Genomic DNA, 21,383 nt, shown 5'->3' with positions numbered 1-21,383 from the left:
TCAAAAAGGAAATTCTCAAGCTTGTGCGCATTTTTGTTGCTTCCACAGCATTCAGACAGCCCAAGCCTGGGCAGGGGTTTTAGGCTGCACAAAGAGCTCTGTTAGTCCAGTGTAGCGTGGGGGCCTGCTAAGAAGGGAAAAGAGGGTTCATGAGTTGGATGCAGGACTGGAAAGGATATGAAGTAGGTTTACAGATAAAATTGGGAAGAGCTGTTAATTCCCTCGAAGGCAGAGGCCTTGCAGACAGATCTCGACAAATTAGAGGGCTGGGCAATCACCAACTGTATGAAGTTTGAAACTGAAAAGTGCTGGTTTCTGCACCTGGAACAGGGCAGCTCTGAATGTAGAGACAGACTGGGGAGCTAAGAAAGGGACCTGGGGGTCCTGGTTGATGGGAAGTTGGATGTGAGTCAGCCGTGCATGGCAGCCAGGAGGAACAATCCTGTCCTGGGGCATCAGGAGCAGCATCGCCAGCAAGGGAGGGGATTGTCCTGCTCTGCTCCGGCCTGGGGCGGCCTCACCTCGAGTGCTGGGGGCAGTTTTGGGTGCCACAAAATAAAGAAGGATTAAAGCTATAAGAGAGCTTGCAAAGGAGGGCCACAAGGAAGGCAAAGGGTCTGGTGGGGAAGCCGTATGAGAAGTAGCTGAGGGCACTTGGTCTGTTCAGCCTGGAGGAGACTGAGGGGAAACCTCCCTGCAATTACAACTTCCTCATGAGGGGCAGAGGAGGGGCAGACATTGATCTCTTCTCTCTGGTGACCAGCGACAGGACGTGAGGGAATGGACCAAGCTGTGTCAGGGGAGGTTTAGGAAAAGGTTATTCAGCAGAGGGTGGTCGGGCTCTAGAACAGGCTCCCCAGGGCAGCGGTCACAGCCCCACGGCTGACAGAGTTCCAGCAGTGTTTGTACAATGCTCTCAGGCACACGGTGCGCGTCCTGGGGCGTCCTGTGCAGGGCCAAGAGTTGGACTCGATGATCCTCGTGGTTCCTTTCTAACCCATCATATCCATGATTCTGAGTTTATTGACAAACGCGAGTCACAAGAGTGGTTTCGCTTTGCCCCGCCGGCTCCGCGCCGCCGCTCCGGGCGCACGGAGGTGACGCCTGAGGGGCGGTGGCAGCGGGCGGGGCGGCGGGGCCGGGCCGGCGCCTCTGCCAACCCCGCCGGGCGCTCGGGACGCGGCGGGAAGGGAAATTTTACGCTGCGGACGAAGCTTTCGCTTTCCTGCAGAAAGAAGGGAGCGGCCGCGGTTCCCGAGTGCCCCGGCCGGGATGTGAGGGAGGCGGTGGCGCGGCCGTGACGCGGCGCAGGGCGGGGCGGGCGCGGGTTGGTCCGGCCATGCCGAAGCGCTCCTGCCCCTTCGGGGACGCGGCCCCGCTGCAGCTGAAGACCCGCGTGGGGCTGCGGGAGCTGAGCCGCGGCGTGCGGGGCGAGGAGTACCGGCGGGAGGTGTTCGGTGAGCGGGGCGCGGAGGGGGGAGCGCCGGGCCGGCCGCCCCGCCGGGGGGATGTACCGGCCCGCCGCGGCCCGCGGGCATGGGGAGCCCGCCCCTGACTCTGCTCTGCTCTCGGCCGGCAGAGAGGACCCGGCGGCTGCTCTTCAGGGGTGCCCAGGCGTACATGGAAGGCGCGGCGGCCGCTGCCCGTGCCGCGGAGCCGGGGCCGGCCGGGGAGGCGCAGGGCGAGGGGTCCCGCTGGAGCGGGCAGCTCCTCATCGGCCACGACGGGAAACTGCGGCGGCGGCCCGCGGACAGGGGTGAGTGCCCGGGCCGTGTCACGGAACCGCGCGATGCCCTCAGCTGGAAGGGACCCAGCGAAGTGCAGCTCCTGTCCCGCCCAGGACATCCCCGACGTTCCCACCGTGAGCCTGAGAGCGTTGTCGGAATGATTCTTAAACTCTGGCGAGCTTGCGGCCGTGGCCACTTCCCTGAGGTGCCTGTTGTAGGGCCAGACCACCCTCTGGGTGAAGAACATTTTCCCAATATCCAACCTAAACCTCCCCTGGCACAGCTTGAGACCATTCCCTTTATTCCTGGTCACTACAGAGACCAGTGCTGTTCCTTGACTTCCCCTCCGAAAGAGGTCTGTACTATGATGAGTAGTGTTGTGCTGTGTAGTTCTTCTTTACTGACTTTCCTTAAAGGAAGTCTGTTCGGATTTCGGAATTGCAGCGCGTATATTCTGTTTTATCATCCCTTAGTCTTGCTACTGAGCAGAGAAAGAACCAAGGAAGTTCCAAGCGCGCTCCCTGTCCCTTGGCATTACCCAAGTGCTGCCACCTGTAGCTGTACACGGCGCCGCGCTCTGCAGCCCCTGCGACTTCCAGCTGCTTTCTCTGCCTTGCTGTAAAGCTCATCCCATCTTTACCTTCTTTACCGTTTGCCCAGCAGTTCCGCCGCTGGGAGCGTCCAGAGCCTGCTCGTCGTGTGTGAGAGCGGCCGATGTGAAGGAGGCGTGTGCGCAGTGTGACCGGCTCGTCTGCCAGAGCTGCAGCAGGCTCTGCAGCTGCTGTAGCACGGTCACCTGCTCCTTGTGCTCCGCTGTTGAGTAAGTGCCTTTCGAGTTCGGGAGCTTATTTTAATTGCACGTGGCCTGATAGTCGGGTGCAGCAGATATCTAGCTCATACACAAAAAGGAGGTAAAGTCTTCCCATGCTTTAACAGCAGTAAAAGTGTCTGAAACGTGCAAGCCAAGATGCATGTATGAAGCACTCTAATCAACTATAGTACAAGTCTCGTTCAGCTTCTTGCTTAAATGCTTTAGGAGGCAAAAATTTCTCTTGCCTTCCCACCAGCAGTATAGCATGCTGGCCAGTGCTGAATGCATGCACTTCCAAGGAATAATCTTAATTTTTTCCCCCCTCATTGTTAACAATCCTGTGGTATAAAGAAATACTGAGTGTGCTGTGTGGGAGTCGCGTGGTTGCAGTTGATAATGGAATAGTGTGGCATTGTTATGTTCCAGAAACAGTAGGCACTCTGACTTTTGTTTCTTCTGGCTTTTTTTTTTGTTTCTTTTTTCCCCTAGTTATGGTGATGTGGGAGAGCAAGTTCTCTGCAGTGGTTGTTCAGTATTTCAAGTCTGAAACTTGATGAAATAACCCTTGTGACTAAAACATCCATGAATTCCATGAAGTCTTCTCCTTACAGCTGATCAAATAGTCCTTTTAGCCTATGAATTAGTTATGGAATTTCTATGTTTTATATCTTTATATTGTACTTTTAAATATTGTAGCTAAATAAACATTTATATTTTAAAGCTTTTTAGATTATTTTGAGTCGGCTTTCTCCTTTTCCCTAGTTGTGATATGCCTGTCTGGAAGGGACCACTCTGTGCTCTTACCTGATGTGATACAGGATTCAGATTATTCTCCTTGCTTGTTGGTCATGTTAGGACACACTTTTGTGGGATCAGAATAGAAATCAGTTGCTCCTTCTGTGCTTTCAGGTGAGTGTGAATCCACTCTGGACACACAACATTTCCGTTGTGAGCTTACTAGGAAAATCAGCCAGGCCTGAGGGCTTTTACAAATAACAGAATTTGCTGATTCTGGTTAAGTTTTTTTAAGCTATCACCAGCAATTTGTGTTTACTGTCAGATTGAATGGTTTTAATCTTACTATAGAAACTTTGATAGAAAGAGCAGTAGCACACCAGGCTTGGAGCAGAAAAGTTTTTCTCATTAGTAAATGAGAATTTTCCAGTACCTTCACTGAAAGCAACTTATCTGTATGAGTTTATCACCTACACTGTTAACTTCATATTGTTCTGAATACACACTCAGAAATAGCTCATGAAGTGGGCTGAAAAATGGTCAGCACTCAGGGGTACCTCTCCATAAACCAGCTCATTCCTCATTTTCTTTTCAAATCACTGCAGAGGCTTGGTGTTGTTTGTGCTGTAAGAGTTAAGTACAGTACTACTGGACAGCCCCTCAAAGCAGTTTTCTTTTACTGATTTTGCTCTGTTTCATTAAAAAAGCCACTTTTCATCTGGCAAACCAGCTATGCCTAAGAGAAAACTACAGTGGCCTTTACCTCAGGAAAATGCTGATTTGAGTGGCTGATTTCACACTGTAGATAAAAGGAACAGGTTTGGCACACACAAGCAAAGACATCCTTGTGGCACAGCTAATGGTCTGTTTCTGAAATTCTTTGCCCTGAACTGAAGCAAAGCTTGCCCACTGATGCTTCCCAGTCTTCTCAGCTGTAATCAGTATGTTTTGGGTGTAGTAACCTGATTTTACCTGTTTCCCTCCACTTTAGCCATTTCTGTTTGAAGAGATGGAAAGGCCATTGCAGTGCAGTTTGAGAGCCTGACTTCTCCCTCATGGGGACACCTTTATTTGACATTCTGTTGGAGGCACTCTGGGTGTTTGCCTGTCAGAATCCTGCAGCTACCCTAAGAGAATGGTAAATGTTTTAGCAAAGGGTGGGGGTGGCTGTTGCAGGAGAGCAGCTCTTCATAGCTGCAGTGTCATGGCTTTGGGTGCATCAGCCACAGTGAGGTGCAGGATGACATCCTCTCTGGCCTGTGTAGCACTTTGTGTAACTGCAGGCACACTTTGAAAGCATTTGTGCACTTCAGGGTTTCCTAAGGGGTGTCACTTCACTCCCAGCCATCTGTGCCAGCTTGGACTGACCATCTGTGCCAGCCTGGACATGCTGATGGATCTGGTTGGTTTTCCTGTTCTGCATGTTTTGGAGCCAGTTAAAATGGGAGACTTTACTGGTTCTTACCCCAGTCTCTGTTTTGAGCAACTCTGAAATGTGTCTTATCTTCATTCCCATAACAAACAAACAAAGAAGTCTTAAGTTAGGTGACTTGGTAGTGGAAGAATTAGCTGGGATGTGCAGGAATTCCATAGCATTATTTGTCTTTTCAAAGCTCTAATAGATGAAGTCAGGGTGGTGGCAGATCTCTGGTGCAGTTCCCAGCTGGTGTCACAGGGCAGATAAAAGTGTTGCTCCTGTGACAATCATTTTAAATCACAAAGCTCAGTTTTATGGATGGGAAGAACCTGTGGTTTACTGCATTTAGATGTTACTTTTAGGAAAGAGTTTAAAAACTTGGCTGTGTTTTATTTGAAGCTTTAGGCAGTGAACTAAAGCATTTTTCAGTCAAGTATATTTTTCTAAATGAAACCTTTAAGTATGTGTCTGCTTTTTCTTACTCTCTCCTGAGGGTGAGAGACTGAAAATAATGTTTTGCTTCTAGGCTCTGGGAGAGATGAGGCATGTTGTTTACAAATGATTTGTGTTTCAAACTGGTGATAGAAATGGGTTTTTTGGCTCATTTAGTCACTGCTGTATTTCATAGAAAGCTGTCCTCTGTAAACAATGACATCAATTTCATGGCTTAATGTTCATATTTGTTATCCTCTAGCTGCTTGAAAGATGGCTGTGCATTAGGATAGATAGCCAGTGCAGGGTGAGGAGCTGGGAGAAGAAAAGCAGGAGGGGCACAGAACAGCATGGCCAACTCTTGCATAGGGGAGATCCTTCTTACATGTGAGAAATGGGGTTTAGTGGCTGCCACATCTGCTTCTCTGGCTTCAGAAGGTGACAAAACTGCCTGTGGCTACCAAAAGCCTCAAATATTATTCAGGAAAGTTCTTTTTCTAGTCCTGCAGTTCTCAGATAAACAATGGGAGGTAAGACTGGAGTCTGTTTGTAAATCTTTATAATGCCTACAGAAAAAGACCCCAACCTGTGTGAAGGGAAGAATCTTTGGGTGAGAAGTACAAAGATTTTTCTCTTTGCCTAATTAACTCCTCCTCACAAGGACTTGTCTGTTGCCACTGATCATTGAGCTGTTACAATACAACACATAGGGTACCCCTAGGACTGTAAATGAGAGCCAGAGAAATTGTCTGGTTTATTAGCTGAGCAGGAAATTGGGTTCAATCCTGTGCTTTTTTGTTGTAATTGTATGTTCTTCCCCTCCCACTCAGTGCAAAGTGTCAAAAATCAAAGTTTGCCTGCTGTTCCAAGGGAAGGAGATCCCCTGAGGAGCCAGCATATTGATGGGTAAAAATATCCTGCAGAAATGATTTTACAGATGGATGAGAAACTGCTGAGGCCTGTGTATCATTACTGGTGACATTTGTCTCCAAGATTAGACCTTTATGTCCAAAAGGAAGTCAGCTGATCTGATCAGGATAAAGCAATTTCTCTTAAGACTAATAACTGAGTCAGTTCTAGAAATGTGTGGTTTCATAGACATCAGATATTTAAGGACAGTCTAAGGTGGTTAATGACTGCAGTATCTCCAGACTGTATTAGAACAAACCCACAACATTGTAAAAAAGCTCACTGAAAAGAACAAATGCACTTGAGCTGTCTCTTCAATAGCATTTGTCCTGTACACAAAGGAATTCCCAATTTTTGCAGTTCAGTCCAGAAGTCTGCTTTCCTCCAAGAGAAAGGTGAGCCATTCTACAGTGATCCAGACAACATGAAAATTAAAAATGAATAAATGTTAGCTCTCCATTCTGTGATTGACGTGTCTTTTGTTTAATACAGCAGCACCTCAGCTTCCTCCCCTCCTTTTTGTTTTAGTGTCCTACACATTTGGGCTCTGACTTGTACTCCGTTCATAGGCTTTTTTTTGTATTCCTTTCTGATCAGGTGGTAACTAGATGCAGCTGTGTTTTATCTCAGGACAGGGCATAAACCCCAAATAATGCAGGTGGGAGTGAGAGACAATGTCCTTTTTTCCTTACAAGCATGGGCAAGGCATTTATGCTTTGTTCTATGCTGGGTTTGCTGCCATCAGAAGTGGCAGCAATGTGCAAAGGGCTTAAATCTGAATCTTACTTTGAACATGTGCAGCCAAGGAGTAGAAATGGAGACTGTTATCTTTGTCCCCAGGTTTGCTGGGCCTCTTTTCTTTTGAAAACTCTCAACTGGCCTCTGGCTGGGTTGGTGAGATGGCAGCAAATGCCAGCACCATGCAAGGAATGAATACTTCTGTCTCTCACCGTGCTCCCTAGCAGTCATTGCGTGATGGCTCTGGATTTGGACAGGATCAAACTGGATTAAAAAATTGAATCCCAGCAAAACTTACCTGTCATTAAGCTCCCATAAATGGAGTATGTGTACAAACTTGCATCTCCTGCTGCTCTGTCACTTTTGCTTAGGTGTGATACTGTTTCATCATGGCAAATTCTGCAACCAAAAGCTCTTTGTGCTGCCTTTGCCTCCCAGCTGGATTCCGGGAGCATTGACTGCCTGGACACGAAGCCCTCTCTGCTGACAGAGTGTGGCAGAGCCCCTCCTGTTTGTTCTGTGTCTGTCCAGCTCTGTCTTCTGTTCTTTGCAGAGCTTTCCGTGGATTGTCAGGCTAAGCTTAGACCAGACTCCTGCAGGAGCATGTGGGGCTGTCCAGGGAGGGAGAGGGAAACCTCAACCCCCCCAGAGCAGCACTCAGACATGGGCAGAACAAAACTGCTGCAGCAGCACAGGTGTCTGGTTTAACTCGGCTGTTTGTGAGGTCTGGAAAGGCCCGAGGTGGCCTTGGGGCAGCCCGCGTATCGAAGGACGAGAAGAGGCTTCAGTTCTTCTTTCGGTTTTTATGTTTATTAATTGTTTATCTAAAAGATGTTCTTTCAGCTAAACAAAGATCTGCTCAGCAGTCAGCCATGGGCACACTGTCTGCCCTCCCGGGCAGCCACGTATCTTTATACCCATTGTTACGTATACAATATTTATCATTTTTCTCCAATACTATCTATTCTTATAACTCGGTGTACTCTCAGTAATAACTAATCTAAAGGTGCTACTGTGGCCAAAGAAGATGGAGGAGAGGAGGAAGAAGAAGGAGGACAGGACACACTCTAATTCTTCTATTTTACTTTTCTAAACTCTCTTGTACATAAATCTTAAACTTTGTGTCTCACTCTCTAATTAACTAATCTTTTCACTATTCACCCTGTGAAGCTTTCATCCTTGTCGTCTCTTGTGTAGGGTTAAAGTCTAGCTACCAGACACTTCTGGCAACATTCTAGGACTCTTGAGCCCCCCAAGGTGGTCTCGGTGGCTCGGCACCTCAGGACTGAGATCTTGAGATCTGACACACAGGGACCCCAGAGCCAGGCCTGGCAGCACAGCCTGGGCTGTGGCAGCCTGGGAAAGGAGAGGGATGCGAGGGCTCTTCCCAGAGAGCATCCTGCCCCCAGCAGGCTTCTGAGTGAGGACAGGTAAGGCTGAGGGAGATCACTGCTCCTGCTTTCCTTCGCTCTCTTTAGGGTCTTTCACTGCTGGGAAGGGAAGGTAGCAAAGCTTTGAACACTGTTTTTAGTAAGGTGAATTGGTTAACCTACTAAAAGCAGCCAAGAAGTCTCAGAAAATGTAAATGATTCTTTAAGAAATAAGTAGGAGCTGTTTAATTTAAAGGCAAATACTTGTGGGTAGAAAATTGGAATAAAATTCTTCCAAATTACTTTTTATTTTACTTTCTTAAAATTGGAATACAGTGAAAGTGATCACACAATGTTGTATATTTCAATGGCTAATACACATGCACACACATATATAACTTTATTGTATAGATATTTTATATTGATAGATATTAAAATACCTTAGCTTTTACAGTTGATTGCATTTTGGACTCCTACAATTGTAATACAAGCTTTAATATTTGCTGGTGGTGTGTATTCTGGGCTTTTGTTATTTTGTTTTCTTCCTCTGGGAAAAAACCTCAGCTGGAATCAAGTTATTATGTCTTACACTTTTATTGAAAGTTTTTATTCTCATGGCTGTGATTTGCATTAAAACCCTGTGATAGATGTTAAGTTACTTATCTCTTGCAGAGCTTATTATTGCTTGAACACTTTGTGGTTATAGGATTTACTTTAAATGTTAGGATTTATTTAATTGTATTTTCTTACATTGTTTTGCTCAAGTGTCATAGTTTAAATCATGATCCCCTTCTCATTTATTTGTTCTGTAAGATTCAGATGTTTTTCTGTTTCTTCTTTACCTGACAAAGTTTTGAGGGCAGGTAACCTGCACCAGTGCTGTCCTGATCTGTTCTGTACGAATTCTCTCAGACTTGCACGGAATTCTGCCAGCTGCCAGCGGCTCCTTGTGCAGAAGTGCTCTTTAATCTGATTAGAGGTTTCAGATAAAACAATCCCTCCTCCAAGCTTGGCAGCAGAAGTTTCATCCTCAAGCCACAGGGTGGCAGCACGACGTTGGGTTTATGCCTTTTGTTACCCAAATTCTTGGGTTTTTTTCTCAAGTCCTCACTACTCAATTGATACTGTAGTAATTGGGCTGCTAGTTTGGAGAGGAAGTGTGTTTTAAAATATTCCCCTCATTAACCTGTAGGTCAAATGTTCATACAATAGATATTTTTTTAAATCCCAGATATTTTGTATAATTCATAAAATATGGCCTGAAATTCAGGCCAGACCATTTTGCTGCCTGCAAAGACGAGAGCAAAATGTAAATCAGATGCAAAAGCATAAATTGATCCCATGTTTTCTTTGAATTCCAATGTATCACTATGACAAATAAGGGTGATTATATGCCAACGTGTAAATGATGTCACACTTTTCTTAAAAAAAAAAAAGCCCAACAACAACAAAAAACACCCCACCAAAAAAAATAATTTCCCATTACACACTTATTTGCATTTAATTAATATCTTACTCAAGTTACTTCTTATAAAGATGTGAAAGAGTACAGTGGTGTCCATGCCAAGGGTAGGACTGTGAATCTGGAGCAGGAAATGTGCAGTGGGATGCTGACTGGCACTGGCACCTCAGGGATGGTCCTGGTGGTGGAAAAAAGGTGAGAGTTGTGCCAGTCTTTGAGGAGAACAATTTGGGGAACGATGGGCTGGTCAGTGTGACCTCAGCCCTCAGGAATGTTACAGTGTGAATCCTCACAAAAGCTGTGTCCAGCTCCACATCCCGGCACAGGAAGGGTGGGAGCATAATTGGGAGCAGTCACACAGATTTATCATGGATCTATTACATGTGGCCACTGGTGTTTCTGATGAGATGAGGTGAGCAGCACTGGATGAGAGGAGACAAATGGACAGACCAGGGGAAAGGCAAACCTTGTTGGGCTGCAGGAGCAGGGACAGCACAGACTCTGCTGTGCCAGAGATGCAGAGCTGCAGCTGCTCCAGGCTTTGGTGGCCCTGGAGACCCTGCAGTGCAGAGAAGCCACAGAGGGGAACAAGAAGCGTGGTGGCTTCCAGGGCACACGTGGGGCACATCTGTGCTCTTCAGAGTCTGCCAAAGCACAAGGATTTAGTACATTTTTGAGGACTGCAGACATTGTGTTGAGGTGTGGACACACTTAGGAGTTAGTGCTGTTGAAACTCTTCAGCACTCTGAGATCTTCTGTTCTCCTGAGCATTGATTGCTGCTGCCAGAAATGAGGAACTGGTAAAAGGCGATGAGTGTGTCCACTCTTACATCCTGTTTACTCTGCTAGAACTACTGATATGATCAAAGTTACTCATATCCTTAGGTGTTTTGGTGGGATGCACTGTAGAGTGCAGCACTTTGCTGAATATTGATTTCTGAACTTAAAGAAATGATTCAATTTTCAACCAAGTGGTTTACATACAGAATTTAATGCACTTTTATGTATTTCATCCCAGTGAGTTTCATTTCATTCATTGGAGCTTGGTTCTCCCACGCTTTCTTGCACTGAGTAATACCTCCCCAAATGAGTAATCTGATTGTTCTCATTTTGCTTTCCATGATAGCAAGATTATTTACTGCCCCAAAATAGATTTTGAAGTATTTCTAAATGCAGTAAAAACAAGCTTAGAAACCTGGAATCAGTTGGGATAACCAGTATAAGGAGTTAAAAGTACAGTAAAATGTAAGGTTGAAAATATGTAGTCAATGTGCATATTTTCATGGTCTCCTCCTAAAAATGTTAAGAAAGCCAGTTTGAATATTTCCTTTGTAAATTGTTTTCTCTTCTGTTGAATGGTTTCACTCCAGGTTGTTCTGGAAGTCCTTACTTCTCTAAAAATGAGAGAACTTGGTTTCAGTTGGGTGTAGTCGCCTGTACTGCTGCTTACAGAGCTGGTTTGAAGAATTTGTGTACTGAGATGTGTCACAGGAATGCAGGGTCTTTCTTGCACAGCCAGGACATGAAGTAAAGAAGTATTATAGAAAACTGCTTTATTCTTGTGACTTTGGATCAGCACTGCTGAACACAAACGTCTGTAAGTCCTGAAAATACCTTTTGTTCCTCACCTAGTTGATACTGGATTGTGCTGTCTTGGTGACACCAAAAACTAGAAGTTATTGAACAAGGAGTTGGAGGGACTTCCTTTCTTCCCTGGTACAAGACTTCACTCTGTTTACTCTGTGCCCTGTCGTGTTAGGGATCATTGCTAGATCAGTTTTTCCTACATCTTGCACTGGCTTTGTCCCTTCTGTGCTGTTGCTGCTGATAAGGACACGGTGAGAGCCTGTGCACTTCTGTTCCCCTTAGCACTGACAAGTTCCTATTTGTGAACTGCAGCGCTGTCCTTGTTCTGCTGGAGAAATCATCAGTGCTTGTGATGCTGTCCCTTCATTGCTGCTGCTGCTGTAATTACTGCAAAGCTACAGAACCTGGATTCTTTCCTCTTTCCCTTAGTGCCAGACATTGGGGCAAGTGCAGCTTCATGAGCAGGAATCGTGGCCCTGAGCTGTCCCTGAAATTGCTGGGAAATTAATTCCATACATGGCTGCTCTGCCCAAGTTAAATGAAAACTTCCACCAAAACAAGTGCTGCCAGAAATGAGAGCACCCTTTAAAGTTTAGTGGCATACATCACTTGGACATGGAAACTAGTTCCAGCCTTAACACTTGCTCTCTGTATTTTCTCAAGAATTTCAGTTCTTGTGAGCCCGTTAACTTAGAATATTTTCTTAGTTTGCTTCACTCCTGCTACCATCTGTTGTTCAGTAACAGCTCGGAGCCAAGGCGGCTGATGGAGATCTGAGTTCTCCTAGATCAGCACTTGGCACCACGAGCTTTTTCACAACCCAACAAGCAGTTCCAACAGCTGCATGCATGAATCACTTAAGTTATAGTACCCTGCAGTACCCTGTAAGAATGGGTTTTGACAATCTGGTCAGATGCCACACAAGCAAAAGTGTGATGAACTGAGCTCCTTGGAAGGTGTCAAATAAATTTAAGATGATTATTTTGATACATATTTTAATGCAACATGCTCCACAGTTTCATAACTGTTCAGAAAGTTCTGGGATTACCTAGATTGCATGTAAGAGTTTATGATTACTGAAAAAATTCAGTGGGTTGGGGTGTGTGTGTGTTTATTTGTTGTAGCAAACTATTCTGACACATTCCCTGTGGCATTTCATATTACTGAGAGACAGTTTGCCCCAGCAGTAGAACAGCTCTTCACGTGTTTTCGAGTCAGTCTATATTTAAACCTCTCTCCAGCAGTATTTTATTTCAGTTGTTTTACTCTGGTTTGCCTAGCTGTGGATGCATTCTTGATTACGATCTGTGTTTATTGAAAATTCGCTGTCACAAAATCATAGAATCATTTAGGTTGTACAAAACATCAAATCCATCCAATTCACCCAGCACTGCCGAGCCCAGCACTAAACCCTGTCCCCGGGTGCCACATCCACAGAGCTTTTAAACACCCCCAGGCTGATGGGTGACTCCAGCACTCCCTGACAGCCTGTCCTGGTGTTCCCATCCTGTGTCGGATCTCAGGATCTCAGTCCTGAGGTGCCGAGCCACCGAGACCACCTTGGGGGGCTCGGGAGTCCTGGGATGTTGCCAGAAGTGTCTGGTGGCTGGACTTTGGTCCTACACAGGAGACGACACCTGTATGAGGATAGGAGGGTTTCACCGGGGTGAATGGTGAAGGGATTAGTTAATTAGAGGGTGAGACACAGGGTTTAGGATTTATGTACAGGGGGGTTTAGAGGAGTAAGATGGAGGAATTGGGGTGTGTCCTGTCCTTCTTCTTCTTCCTCTTCTCCTCCATCTTCTTTGGCCATGGTGGCACTCTTGGATTGGTTATTACTGAGAGTGCACCCAGCAATGAGAATAAATGGTATTGGGGAAAAATGATAAATATTGTACACGTAACAATGGGTATAAAGATACGTGGCTGCCCGGGAGGGCAGACAGTGTGCTCATGGCTGGCTGCTGAGCAGAGCTCTGTTCGGCTGAAAGAACATCTTTTAGATAAACAATTAATAAACATAAAAACCGAAAGAAGAACTGAAGCCTCTTCTCGTCCTTCGATACACGGGCTGCCCCAAGGCCACCTCGGGCCTTTCCAGGCCCCTCAAACAGCCGAGAAATCCGGACAATCCTGCTGCTCCACGAGCACTGCAGAGCCTCCTTTCATTCAGAGGCTGGCCCTGCAAGGGCAGCCCTGGAATCTTTACAGGAGGATTGTGTGGGTTCCAGGCTGGTTTCATAGCAGGCAGCACCAACACCAAGGGACCAGTGTCAGTGAGCCTGGTGCCACTGGGCTGCACAGCTGAGGATCTGCCCCGTGTGTGATTTGTGTTCTGCTCCAGTGGTGTCGTTATTTGTTTAATGATAACCATGGCTTTGGCTGAGTGTTTCACATGAGGCCATTTACAAAGGATTTATGGAGTCCATATGTTTGGATTTCACTTTGCTGCCCAAATAAGGGGGAGGGAGCAGGATGGAAGTTGATTTTATTTTGAACCTGCATCTGCAGACGAGCTGGAGCCAAGCAGGGTAACTATAGGATGGGACAATATCATCCAGGAATAGGGTGTTAAAACTTCTTGGGCAACTTCCACAGAGCTGCCTGGCAGGAATTCCCCCTCAGTTCCTCTTAGAAGATGAGATCAGTGGGTACCCAGGGGATAACGTGGGCTGGCTGCCAGAGAGGGGAAGCTTTCCCTGGTTCTGCAGTAGGATGGCAAAAGGCAGGATTACGTCTCGAGTTCCAAGAGATTTATCAATATTGTTGAGTTGGACTGCAAGCCTTTCACACTCAGAAAAGTAGGTAAATTTTTCTCAGGATATACAGGCTGCAGACTGAAGCAGTGAACTTGAGGATGCTGAAGTAGCTTGGGTTTAGTTTCCCACATTTTAATGAGTTGTTAAGTGTTTGTAAGAGTTATAAAGAGAAGATGTAAATATTTTCCATCAGCAATTTTCAGTTAGTGTCTTATCAGGTACTTAGCTCTACATTTTTAGAGAACTCTAGATAGGTTAAACTTGATAGTTCATACCACAAAGCAAAGCAAAGTGAGATAAAGGGCAGACAAATTTTCTGTTTTGTTTTCTCCAGGTTTTTTATATTTATCAGGTTCACACAAATTTAGGTATGTCCTGTAACAGAAATGGATGACAGACAGTAAGGGGCAGGTAACCAAATTCCCTTCTAACTGTACTAAAGAGCAACAGTGTGTGACACAAGCCACTGGGCACTTATCTCCTCCTCTTATCTGTAGCAGAATTGATATTAAAAATATCAATAGAAATAGGAAATTACTTTAAAACTCAATGGGAGACTTGCTCTTTTCTTTGTTTAGGCCAGTATTTCATGCCAAAATACACCAGCCAAGAGTCTGCATGAACCTTGAGGACATGGTCTGTAAGTGTAAGTGTAAGTGTTCCTATGGATTGGGGTCAGAGGAAGTCTCCACAGTGATCCAAGGAACATCCAGCATGAGGAAAATAATTATTTAAAGAGATATTCTGTCAGTTGATAACACACCCTTCTAGAAGGCAGAAGATGAGAGACAGGGTAAGGCACAAAAAAAGAATGAAAGTGAGGGAGAAGAGGAAGAAGGAATCCATTGTTCCTTGTCTGCTGGGAATAGATGGAAGAATGATGTCATAAGGCAAAAGGCAAATAAAGAGAACTGGAATTCTGAAAAACCCTGAAAAACAGGGAAAAGGAACTCAGTAGTGCAGGCTGGTGTCTACAGGTACCACCCAGCAATCTGCGTCCAACCTCGGTGCAGCAGGGAACTGAAAGCCCACCTCCATGTGCCAGCTTTTCCTGCTCCCAGGAGAGGAGCTCTGCTCAGCAGAAGACAGATGGCACTGCCATTGCCTGTGCTCCTGTGGGGGCTTTTCCAGATGGGGAGTTGGAAGCTTCTTTGTGCTGCTCCAGCCTTCCTGTGCAGCAGCCTCGGGTGCTTGGGGCTCCACCAGCCTGCGTGCCCGGATCCAGCGCTGCTCAGAGAAACTGCAGCTGAACCCCCTGGGGAAATACATGGATTTATATCCAGGGTTTTCTCCCTGTCTGTCCTTGGTGACTTCTCCTTTCTTGTGAGGAGAGATTATGGAGAGATTGCTAATAAAGGCCAAGTTACTGTCAGCGATCTGAAAAGAAAGCTGACACAACTGTTCTGCAGAGGGGAACCCCAGACAGCTCCGTGCCACTCACACACTGACCTCCAGCCAAACTCGGTGCTTTCCTGCACTGCTGGGATGCCTCTCCCACCTCAAGCAAGGCACAGCTGTGAGAGGTTTCTCAAAGTTACCTGAAAAATCACTGGGCAGTCCAGGAAGCATCACCCTCATTGCAACTCCCTTTGCCGCTTACGGGAATTTAAAAAAATATCATTTTAAATGCCAAGCAGCCACCTTTGATCCCCACTTCCTTCACGTTGAGCAAGTCACCACAGAAAGTAAAACTTTGGAGAGGTAACCTGATTCTAAGTTTTACAATCAGGTAAAGGGAGATACTAAGTTTAATCCCTTTATCTTAGTTACACATTAAATTTATGACCTCACCTGCGTAAATAAGTACATTTTGTTCCGCTTTCTTCCACTTCCTTTCCTCTGCAACTTTCCAATCTGCAGCTGCTCCAAGAGACTTTGTTCTCTCTGCTTTTTACTCAGTGTCATTCTACACTCATTACTGAATGGGCACCAGGTATTCCTGTCTACCTGTTTAGTTTCATTTCTCCCAATCTTATCAGAATAAGGAACAATCACAACAGCCAAAGATATCATATGGAAAATTTACCATGTGCTGCAACCATCCTAACAATATCACTCCATTTTTGTTCTGGAAGTTCATTGAAGGGCTAATGTTCTGATCTTTCTGCACATCTATAAAGCCTTTAAAAGTCACTGGAGCGATTTATCAAGTATGTGAGAAAAGTTCATTAGCTATTTAGGAAAAAAAAAATCACTCAAATGCTGTATGAACTCCAGCCCTGTGTGTGGGCGATGGTGCTGGAATTGTTCTCTGCAGTCAGATCTGTGTCCCAATAAATTAAAATAAAAAGAGTAAGGAGCCTCTAAAGTGCAGTAAGTCCTAATGCAGAGTAGGGGCACAGAATCCCAGAATAAACCAAGCTGGAAGGGACCCACAAGGACCATCGAGTCCAGCATGTTTAAGAATGGATTTCATGTTCATTTTAATCCAATTTCTGTGAACTCTCAGGCATTCTGCTGAAGACCACAATCACTATTTTTTTTTGTTCTGATATTGATTTTTTTCAGTACTACACAACTTCCTGGGTAACAGCATCAGTACTGTAAGGACACAGCAGCACAAAGGAATAGATCCAGGGAGTTTACCAATAACTAAAGATCAGTGTTTGGGAAGAGTTTGTGTGTCCTCTGTGAAGACTTTTGACTCCAGCATAAAAATAATTATATCTTCTGCAGGATGGATGTAATAATTTGTAGAGAATTTGAAAGACCTTCATAATCCAGAAAATAAAGCAAATGCTGCGTTGCCATTCATCTTCTGGAAACAAATTCAAAGCCCCAGTGAAATGCAGCATTACAGCAGTTACAGTAACCTGACTAAACACATTAAGAAAGTGTGGAAAACAGGGTAACATTTAACACAAAGCCCATCTTTGGGAGGAGGCAGAAAAACCCAGTTACAGGCAAAAAAACCCCATGTGAAGCAGCACTTCAGCAAACGGGAAACAGAACTGAGCTATGTGCAGGCTGAAAAACCACAGAGGGAAGTGGAGTTTTTACACATGAATACCTTGATTTGGTCCTTAGGAACCCACCACGCTCACAAAACCAGGGTGGCGACCATCAGTTACAAAAAATTTAAAAAGCGTCAAGCAGGAACTACTGTAACAAATTGCATTTGTTGAAAATGATTTTGGGCAGAGAGCAAGAGGCCATCAGCTGATTAGAATGCAGCATATGCTGCAGCAGGGAGCGGGCACACGGCTGCACTCTCAGCTGCAGGGGGACAATAACCCTGCTCACTACAGGCACTGTGTGTTCCTTGCCTGTTACTCCTCGTGACAATTAACCTCCCTGTCATTACAAAAATTGAGCTCAAAGTGGAAGACAAACACTCATTTGCGACGCTGAAGAAACAGGATCCTTTACATTCGCCTGTTTCTTCAATTTTGTTTTTACCTCTGAAGCTCTTGTAGATACAGTGAAATAAACTGGACCTGCTAAATCATCATTTGCCAAACTTCTCAGGCACATCTGTACAACTTGCACGGGCACTTTCTGTGTGTGGGCTCCCCCTCTGCACCTCTGTCTCCTTGGAGTTTGCACTCCCACTGTGGGCTGTGACCTCTGATCTGAGACCACCATCCCACAGCCAGCTACTGGAGATAAAAATCTGTTCTGGCATGTGCTCTCTAAGAAGCAAAGGGTATTTTCTCTGACAAAGATTGAGAAGGCCCCACAAACACTCAGGGGTATATGAAAACAGTGCTGGTGTACTGAGCACTTCAACACATGGGCACAATCCAAAGCAGCAGACAAAAATTTCCCACTAGTTAAAACAAAGACCATCCAATTCAAACAATGCAGGCAAGGTTTTGCCCCCAGACCTCCAAAACTATAATAATTTGTTTCTCAGGTGGAAAGCTGTGAACAAATTCAAAAAACAGCTAGAATTCAAGGCAAGTATGAGAGCTGGAGAGCAGGTGGAGGTCACCTGCTGGAGGAGTGAAGGTGCAGAAAGAAAAATGAAGAAAAATCTGCTTATTGTACTGGGAGGGTGGGGGGCAGAGGTCACAGTTTGAGCAAAGTTTGGAATGCTATGAACCAGAGTTATCTTCATCCACTTTAAAGGGAGAACAGCCTGTCATATCCTAATGGGATTGTACTGGATGCTTTAGTTACACCAGGGAGTATAAAATGGAATTTGCAGAATTACCTGGCTCCAGCCCATGTCTCAACCCCAAGCAGCACTCAGAGGAGTGGATCTGTTCCAGCCACTGCCCAGCTGACCTCAGTTCCACACTGCAGTCGCAGGCACACAGAGAACTTACCCACGTGCTCTTGCCAAGGGGCTTTCTCCCTGTTTTTCTCCAAGTTCAAATTTACAACAACATTCCTGGGCTGTAGCATAGATTCACTATTGGTGCTCAGAACCTGGGATGCACCAGCTTTGCTGAAATGTGCAACACCAGAGCAAGATGACTTTTTTCAATGCCAGAAGGAAAAATGGGGAGGTTCTGGTTGTAGAGATTGTTAGAAAAGTTTTTAGGTTTCAAATCAGAGCTAAAGAAACATGGAAGATTTAAGCAGTCTCTGCATATAGGGTACAAAAAGAATCTGAGATGAATGACACAGGTCACAGGTTTTAGCAGTAGGATTTTCTGTGTAAAGAACACATTTGATGTTTGCAGATATACAGCTGTAGCAGCCATAACCATTCAATTATGGACAAATAAGGCATTTAGAACAATCACTGGCAAAATGAGGGAATGTGTCCAGCATTCAGGTGTGGCCCTCACGGCTCTCAGTTGCTAACAGTATTACGATTCAGAGATTTCTGGCAGCTGCTTTTTTTTTTTTTAATATAAGGGAATTAACACAATCCATTAGCAACAGCTGGCAGAAAAACAGTGAGACATAATCAGCCTCAGCAAAACAACCTGATCCATGCCTGCTCCTGCATTTGACAGAGCAGATTTTCCTGGGGCAGATAATGGTAACCTTTGCTCAGTAGTGTTGCCTATATTTGGATGCACAAAGCTGTGTTGGTTCAGAACTTGTCAAGACTTGTAGACTTGCAGAAGAGTTTCCTTGGACTTGGTCCCTGGGCTGGCTGGAGATGTAGATGAAGGCTTGGAAGCAAAGGAGGGAGAGCAGTTAGATCAGACTTGCTGAATGGGACAGGCTGTCCAGCACCAGTCCTACAGACACACAGATCTCTTCTTCCCCTTCCCCCCTTGCATAAACACACAGTAAATTGCACTGGGAATTACAGCTTATTCTTTGAACCAAAAAATGTGCTGGATATTTAATGGCTTACCACAAGCTTGCAGTTCCTGTTGCTTATTCTGAAGCACACTGCAGTTGTTCTTGGATGTTCATATCTTGTTCTTTGTATTCTTGTTTGAAAAGGGACATTCCAGCCTCCTGTAAGCACCTCCCAGCTGTGATTAACATTAGTGCCTGGAGAGTGTTGGAAATTGTGCAGCACAGGCTGGCCTGGATGGTGGAACAGAAATACCTTTGCAGATCAGGGCCTTTTGCTGGCACCAGGAGGGCAGCAAAACAAGGCCAGTCCTCATTCACCTCAAGACAATTTATTCCTGGCACAGGTTGCTTTTCTCTGAACAAGCGTTTTCCAAAATTATCTTTGCATAATGATCAGCACAGAGATGAAACAACTGAGGAGGAACAGAACAACCCGAATCCCTCAGTGATATGCACATCACACTTGAGAAACTGGAGCAGTTGTTGCATCTCTATAAATTCAGAAGGCTCCTACCACAAGAAATAAGAACCTAACTCATTAAAGCAATTTTATTTAAGTATTTGGAGGGAAACTTTCATATCATGAGTAAAAATACTAGAGTTGAATGTTGTTAAAAAAAGTCAGGATGATGGGCTCTCTGTGCAAGCACAGCAGTGTCTGACGGAGAGGGGAAGAGAGGGTTTTCATAATATAATTCCTTTCTAATAAAAATATTAAATGCTACTTAACTGGAATACATGTCATCGTTTTTTATACAGTCAAGAGAATGAAAAAACAAAAAAAAAGAGCGCAATTTAAAGAACGCAACCTACAATGGAATAACTTTATTTGCAGCAGAGACAGAATAAGACTGCTTTTATGAAAATTACAAAGAAACATGATACAACAAAAATAGGGTGTGGGGAATTTCCCACTAAGATTAAAAATGAAAAACAAAAAAAGAGTTCACTTTTTGAACACCATTATTATTCAAACACATATGAAGTTTCAACCTAGTTTTTTTTATACATGGGAAACACTGTTAAACTGAATCTTCAAGAGTGAGAAGGCACCATGAACTGTTGGTTGATACCTTTAATGCACACTCAAGAAAGAAGAAATGATCTGGCATGATGCAAAAATTCATTAAGTGTTTATATATATTCATATATCTTTTCATAAAAAAAAAAAAAAAGCGGCAACAAGTCATTACTTCAGTGCCAAATGAACTCGTGTCTGGCTGACTCGCTCATAAGGATGATTCTCACTTAGACCTGTGTGGTATTTCTGTACAGTGGTGGAAGTGGGTGATTTTGTGTTGTTGCCTTTCATATTAGATTGGTAAATCAAGCGTTTTCTAGGTTTTGAGAAGCCAATCCTATGAAGTATTCCTAGATTCTATGCAAACGGAATCATTAAATGCACTGCCTAGAATGAAATACTCGCCTGTACGGTGTGGCAATCCCACCGGATTCAGTTTGATATGTAATGTCTTGTAGCAGATGTTATAACAAAAATAACTTTTGCTTTTTGATTTACCTCACTGAGGCCATTAATGCTGTTCCTATAGTTGGTTTTCTGGAGTTGGATGACGCTTCACTGCTGTCCAAAATGAGTTTGAACCTTAACCCTCCAGAGTTTGTTCACTTTGTTGCTTATATTATTGCACTAGCTACTAAAGTCTTATATCTTCCTATATAAATCTAATTGATCAGAGTGCAGATTCTGTATTTAGATAATGAACTGTATGAAATAAATAAAATAAGGGGATTTTCTGGTCAGAGTTGCTGATATGTTGAATACCTTAATTATTTCTAAAGTAAACAGTTTTGGTGTATATTCTTAAAAACCTACGGTGATTCAGCATAAAAGCCTTGACATAATACTTAAAGAATGGATTTGTTCTCCTTCTCAAAAACGCATCAAGAATTGTTTTAAATACAGAATCTGTGAGGTTTCCTACAAATTCATCTAAGTTGTAATACAAACACAGTTTGTAACTTGATAATATAGAAAGTTCTCTAGTGTCCATTGAAGTAAGGTCCCCAAAATGCAGTCTGTTTTGTTTCTGAATGGCAAAACATTAAGCGGTTCCACTGGCTGAGTAGGAGAACTGAGGAAAATGAGGTCTTCTCTCATTATCTACACAATCCATGCTGTCATCTGAATGAGGAATGAAAAACATTAAAAAGTTAGTAACAAACATTAAAAGTTAGTAAAAAACATTAAAAAGGTAGTTACATTTGCT

At 44.5% G+C, this 21,383-nt stretch overlaps 2 protein-coding genes and 1 long non-coding RNA gene across 7 annotated transcripts in view; 2 read left to right on the top strand and 1 right to left on the bottom strand.

The window, feature by feature from the left end:
- Positions 1-1,106: 1,106 nt before the first annotated feature.
- SIVA1 (SIVA1 apoptosis inducing factor) lies at positions 1,107-3,266 on the top strand. 2 transcript variants are annotated; one of them, XM_005483296.4, is made up of 4 exons: positions 1,107-1,457; positions 1,580-1,756; positions 2,388-2,547; positions 3,028-3,266. In XM_005483296.4, the coding sequence occupies exons 1-4, from the start codon at positions 1,340-1,342 to the stop codon at positions 3,083-3,085; spliced, it is 513 nt and encodes a 170-aa protein (XP_005483353.2). In that variant the 5' UTR covers positions 1,107-1,339; the 3' UTR covers positions 3,086-3,266. The 2 variants fall into 2 exon arrangements, with proteins under 2 accessions (XP_005483353.2, XP_005483354.2); XM_005483297.4 differs by having other exon boundaries at positions 1,109-1,457; positions 2,391-2,547.
- Positions 3,267-3,348: 82 nt separating this feature from the next.
- LOC141729320 (uncharacterized) lies at positions 3,349-21,038 on the top strand. Its single transcript, XR_012580673.1, has 2 exons — positions 3,349-3,447; positions 4,265-21,038. It is a non-coding gene; the product is annotated as an uncharacterized LOC141729320 (long non-coding RNA).
- AKT1 (AKT serine/threonine kinase 1) overlaps positions 19,966-21,383 on the bottom strand; it is a 79,168-nt gene continuing 77,750 nt past the window's right edge. For all 4 annotated transcript variants that reach the window (XM_074542269.1, XM_005483298.4, XM_074542268.1 and 1 more), the window contains one exon: positions 19,966-21,298. In XM_074542269.1, coding sequence (XP_074398370.1) covers positions 21,219-21,298 — 80 coding nt within the window. In that variant the 3' untranslated portion in view covers positions 19,966-21,218. The remainder of the gene's footprint in view (positions 21,299-21,383) is intronic.

This window comes from Zonotrichia albicollis, chromosome 6 (assembly GCF_047830755.1).
Source record: "Zonotrichia albicollis isolate bZonAlb1 chromosome 6, bZonAlb1.hap1, whole genome shotgun sequence".
Lineage (NCBI taxonomy): Eukaryota > Metazoa > Chordata > Aves > Passeriformes > Passerellidae > Zonotrichia > Zonotrichia albicollis.
Note: the sequence above shows the minus strand (reverse complement) of the source record. Positions and strands in the feature narration are given on the sequence as shown.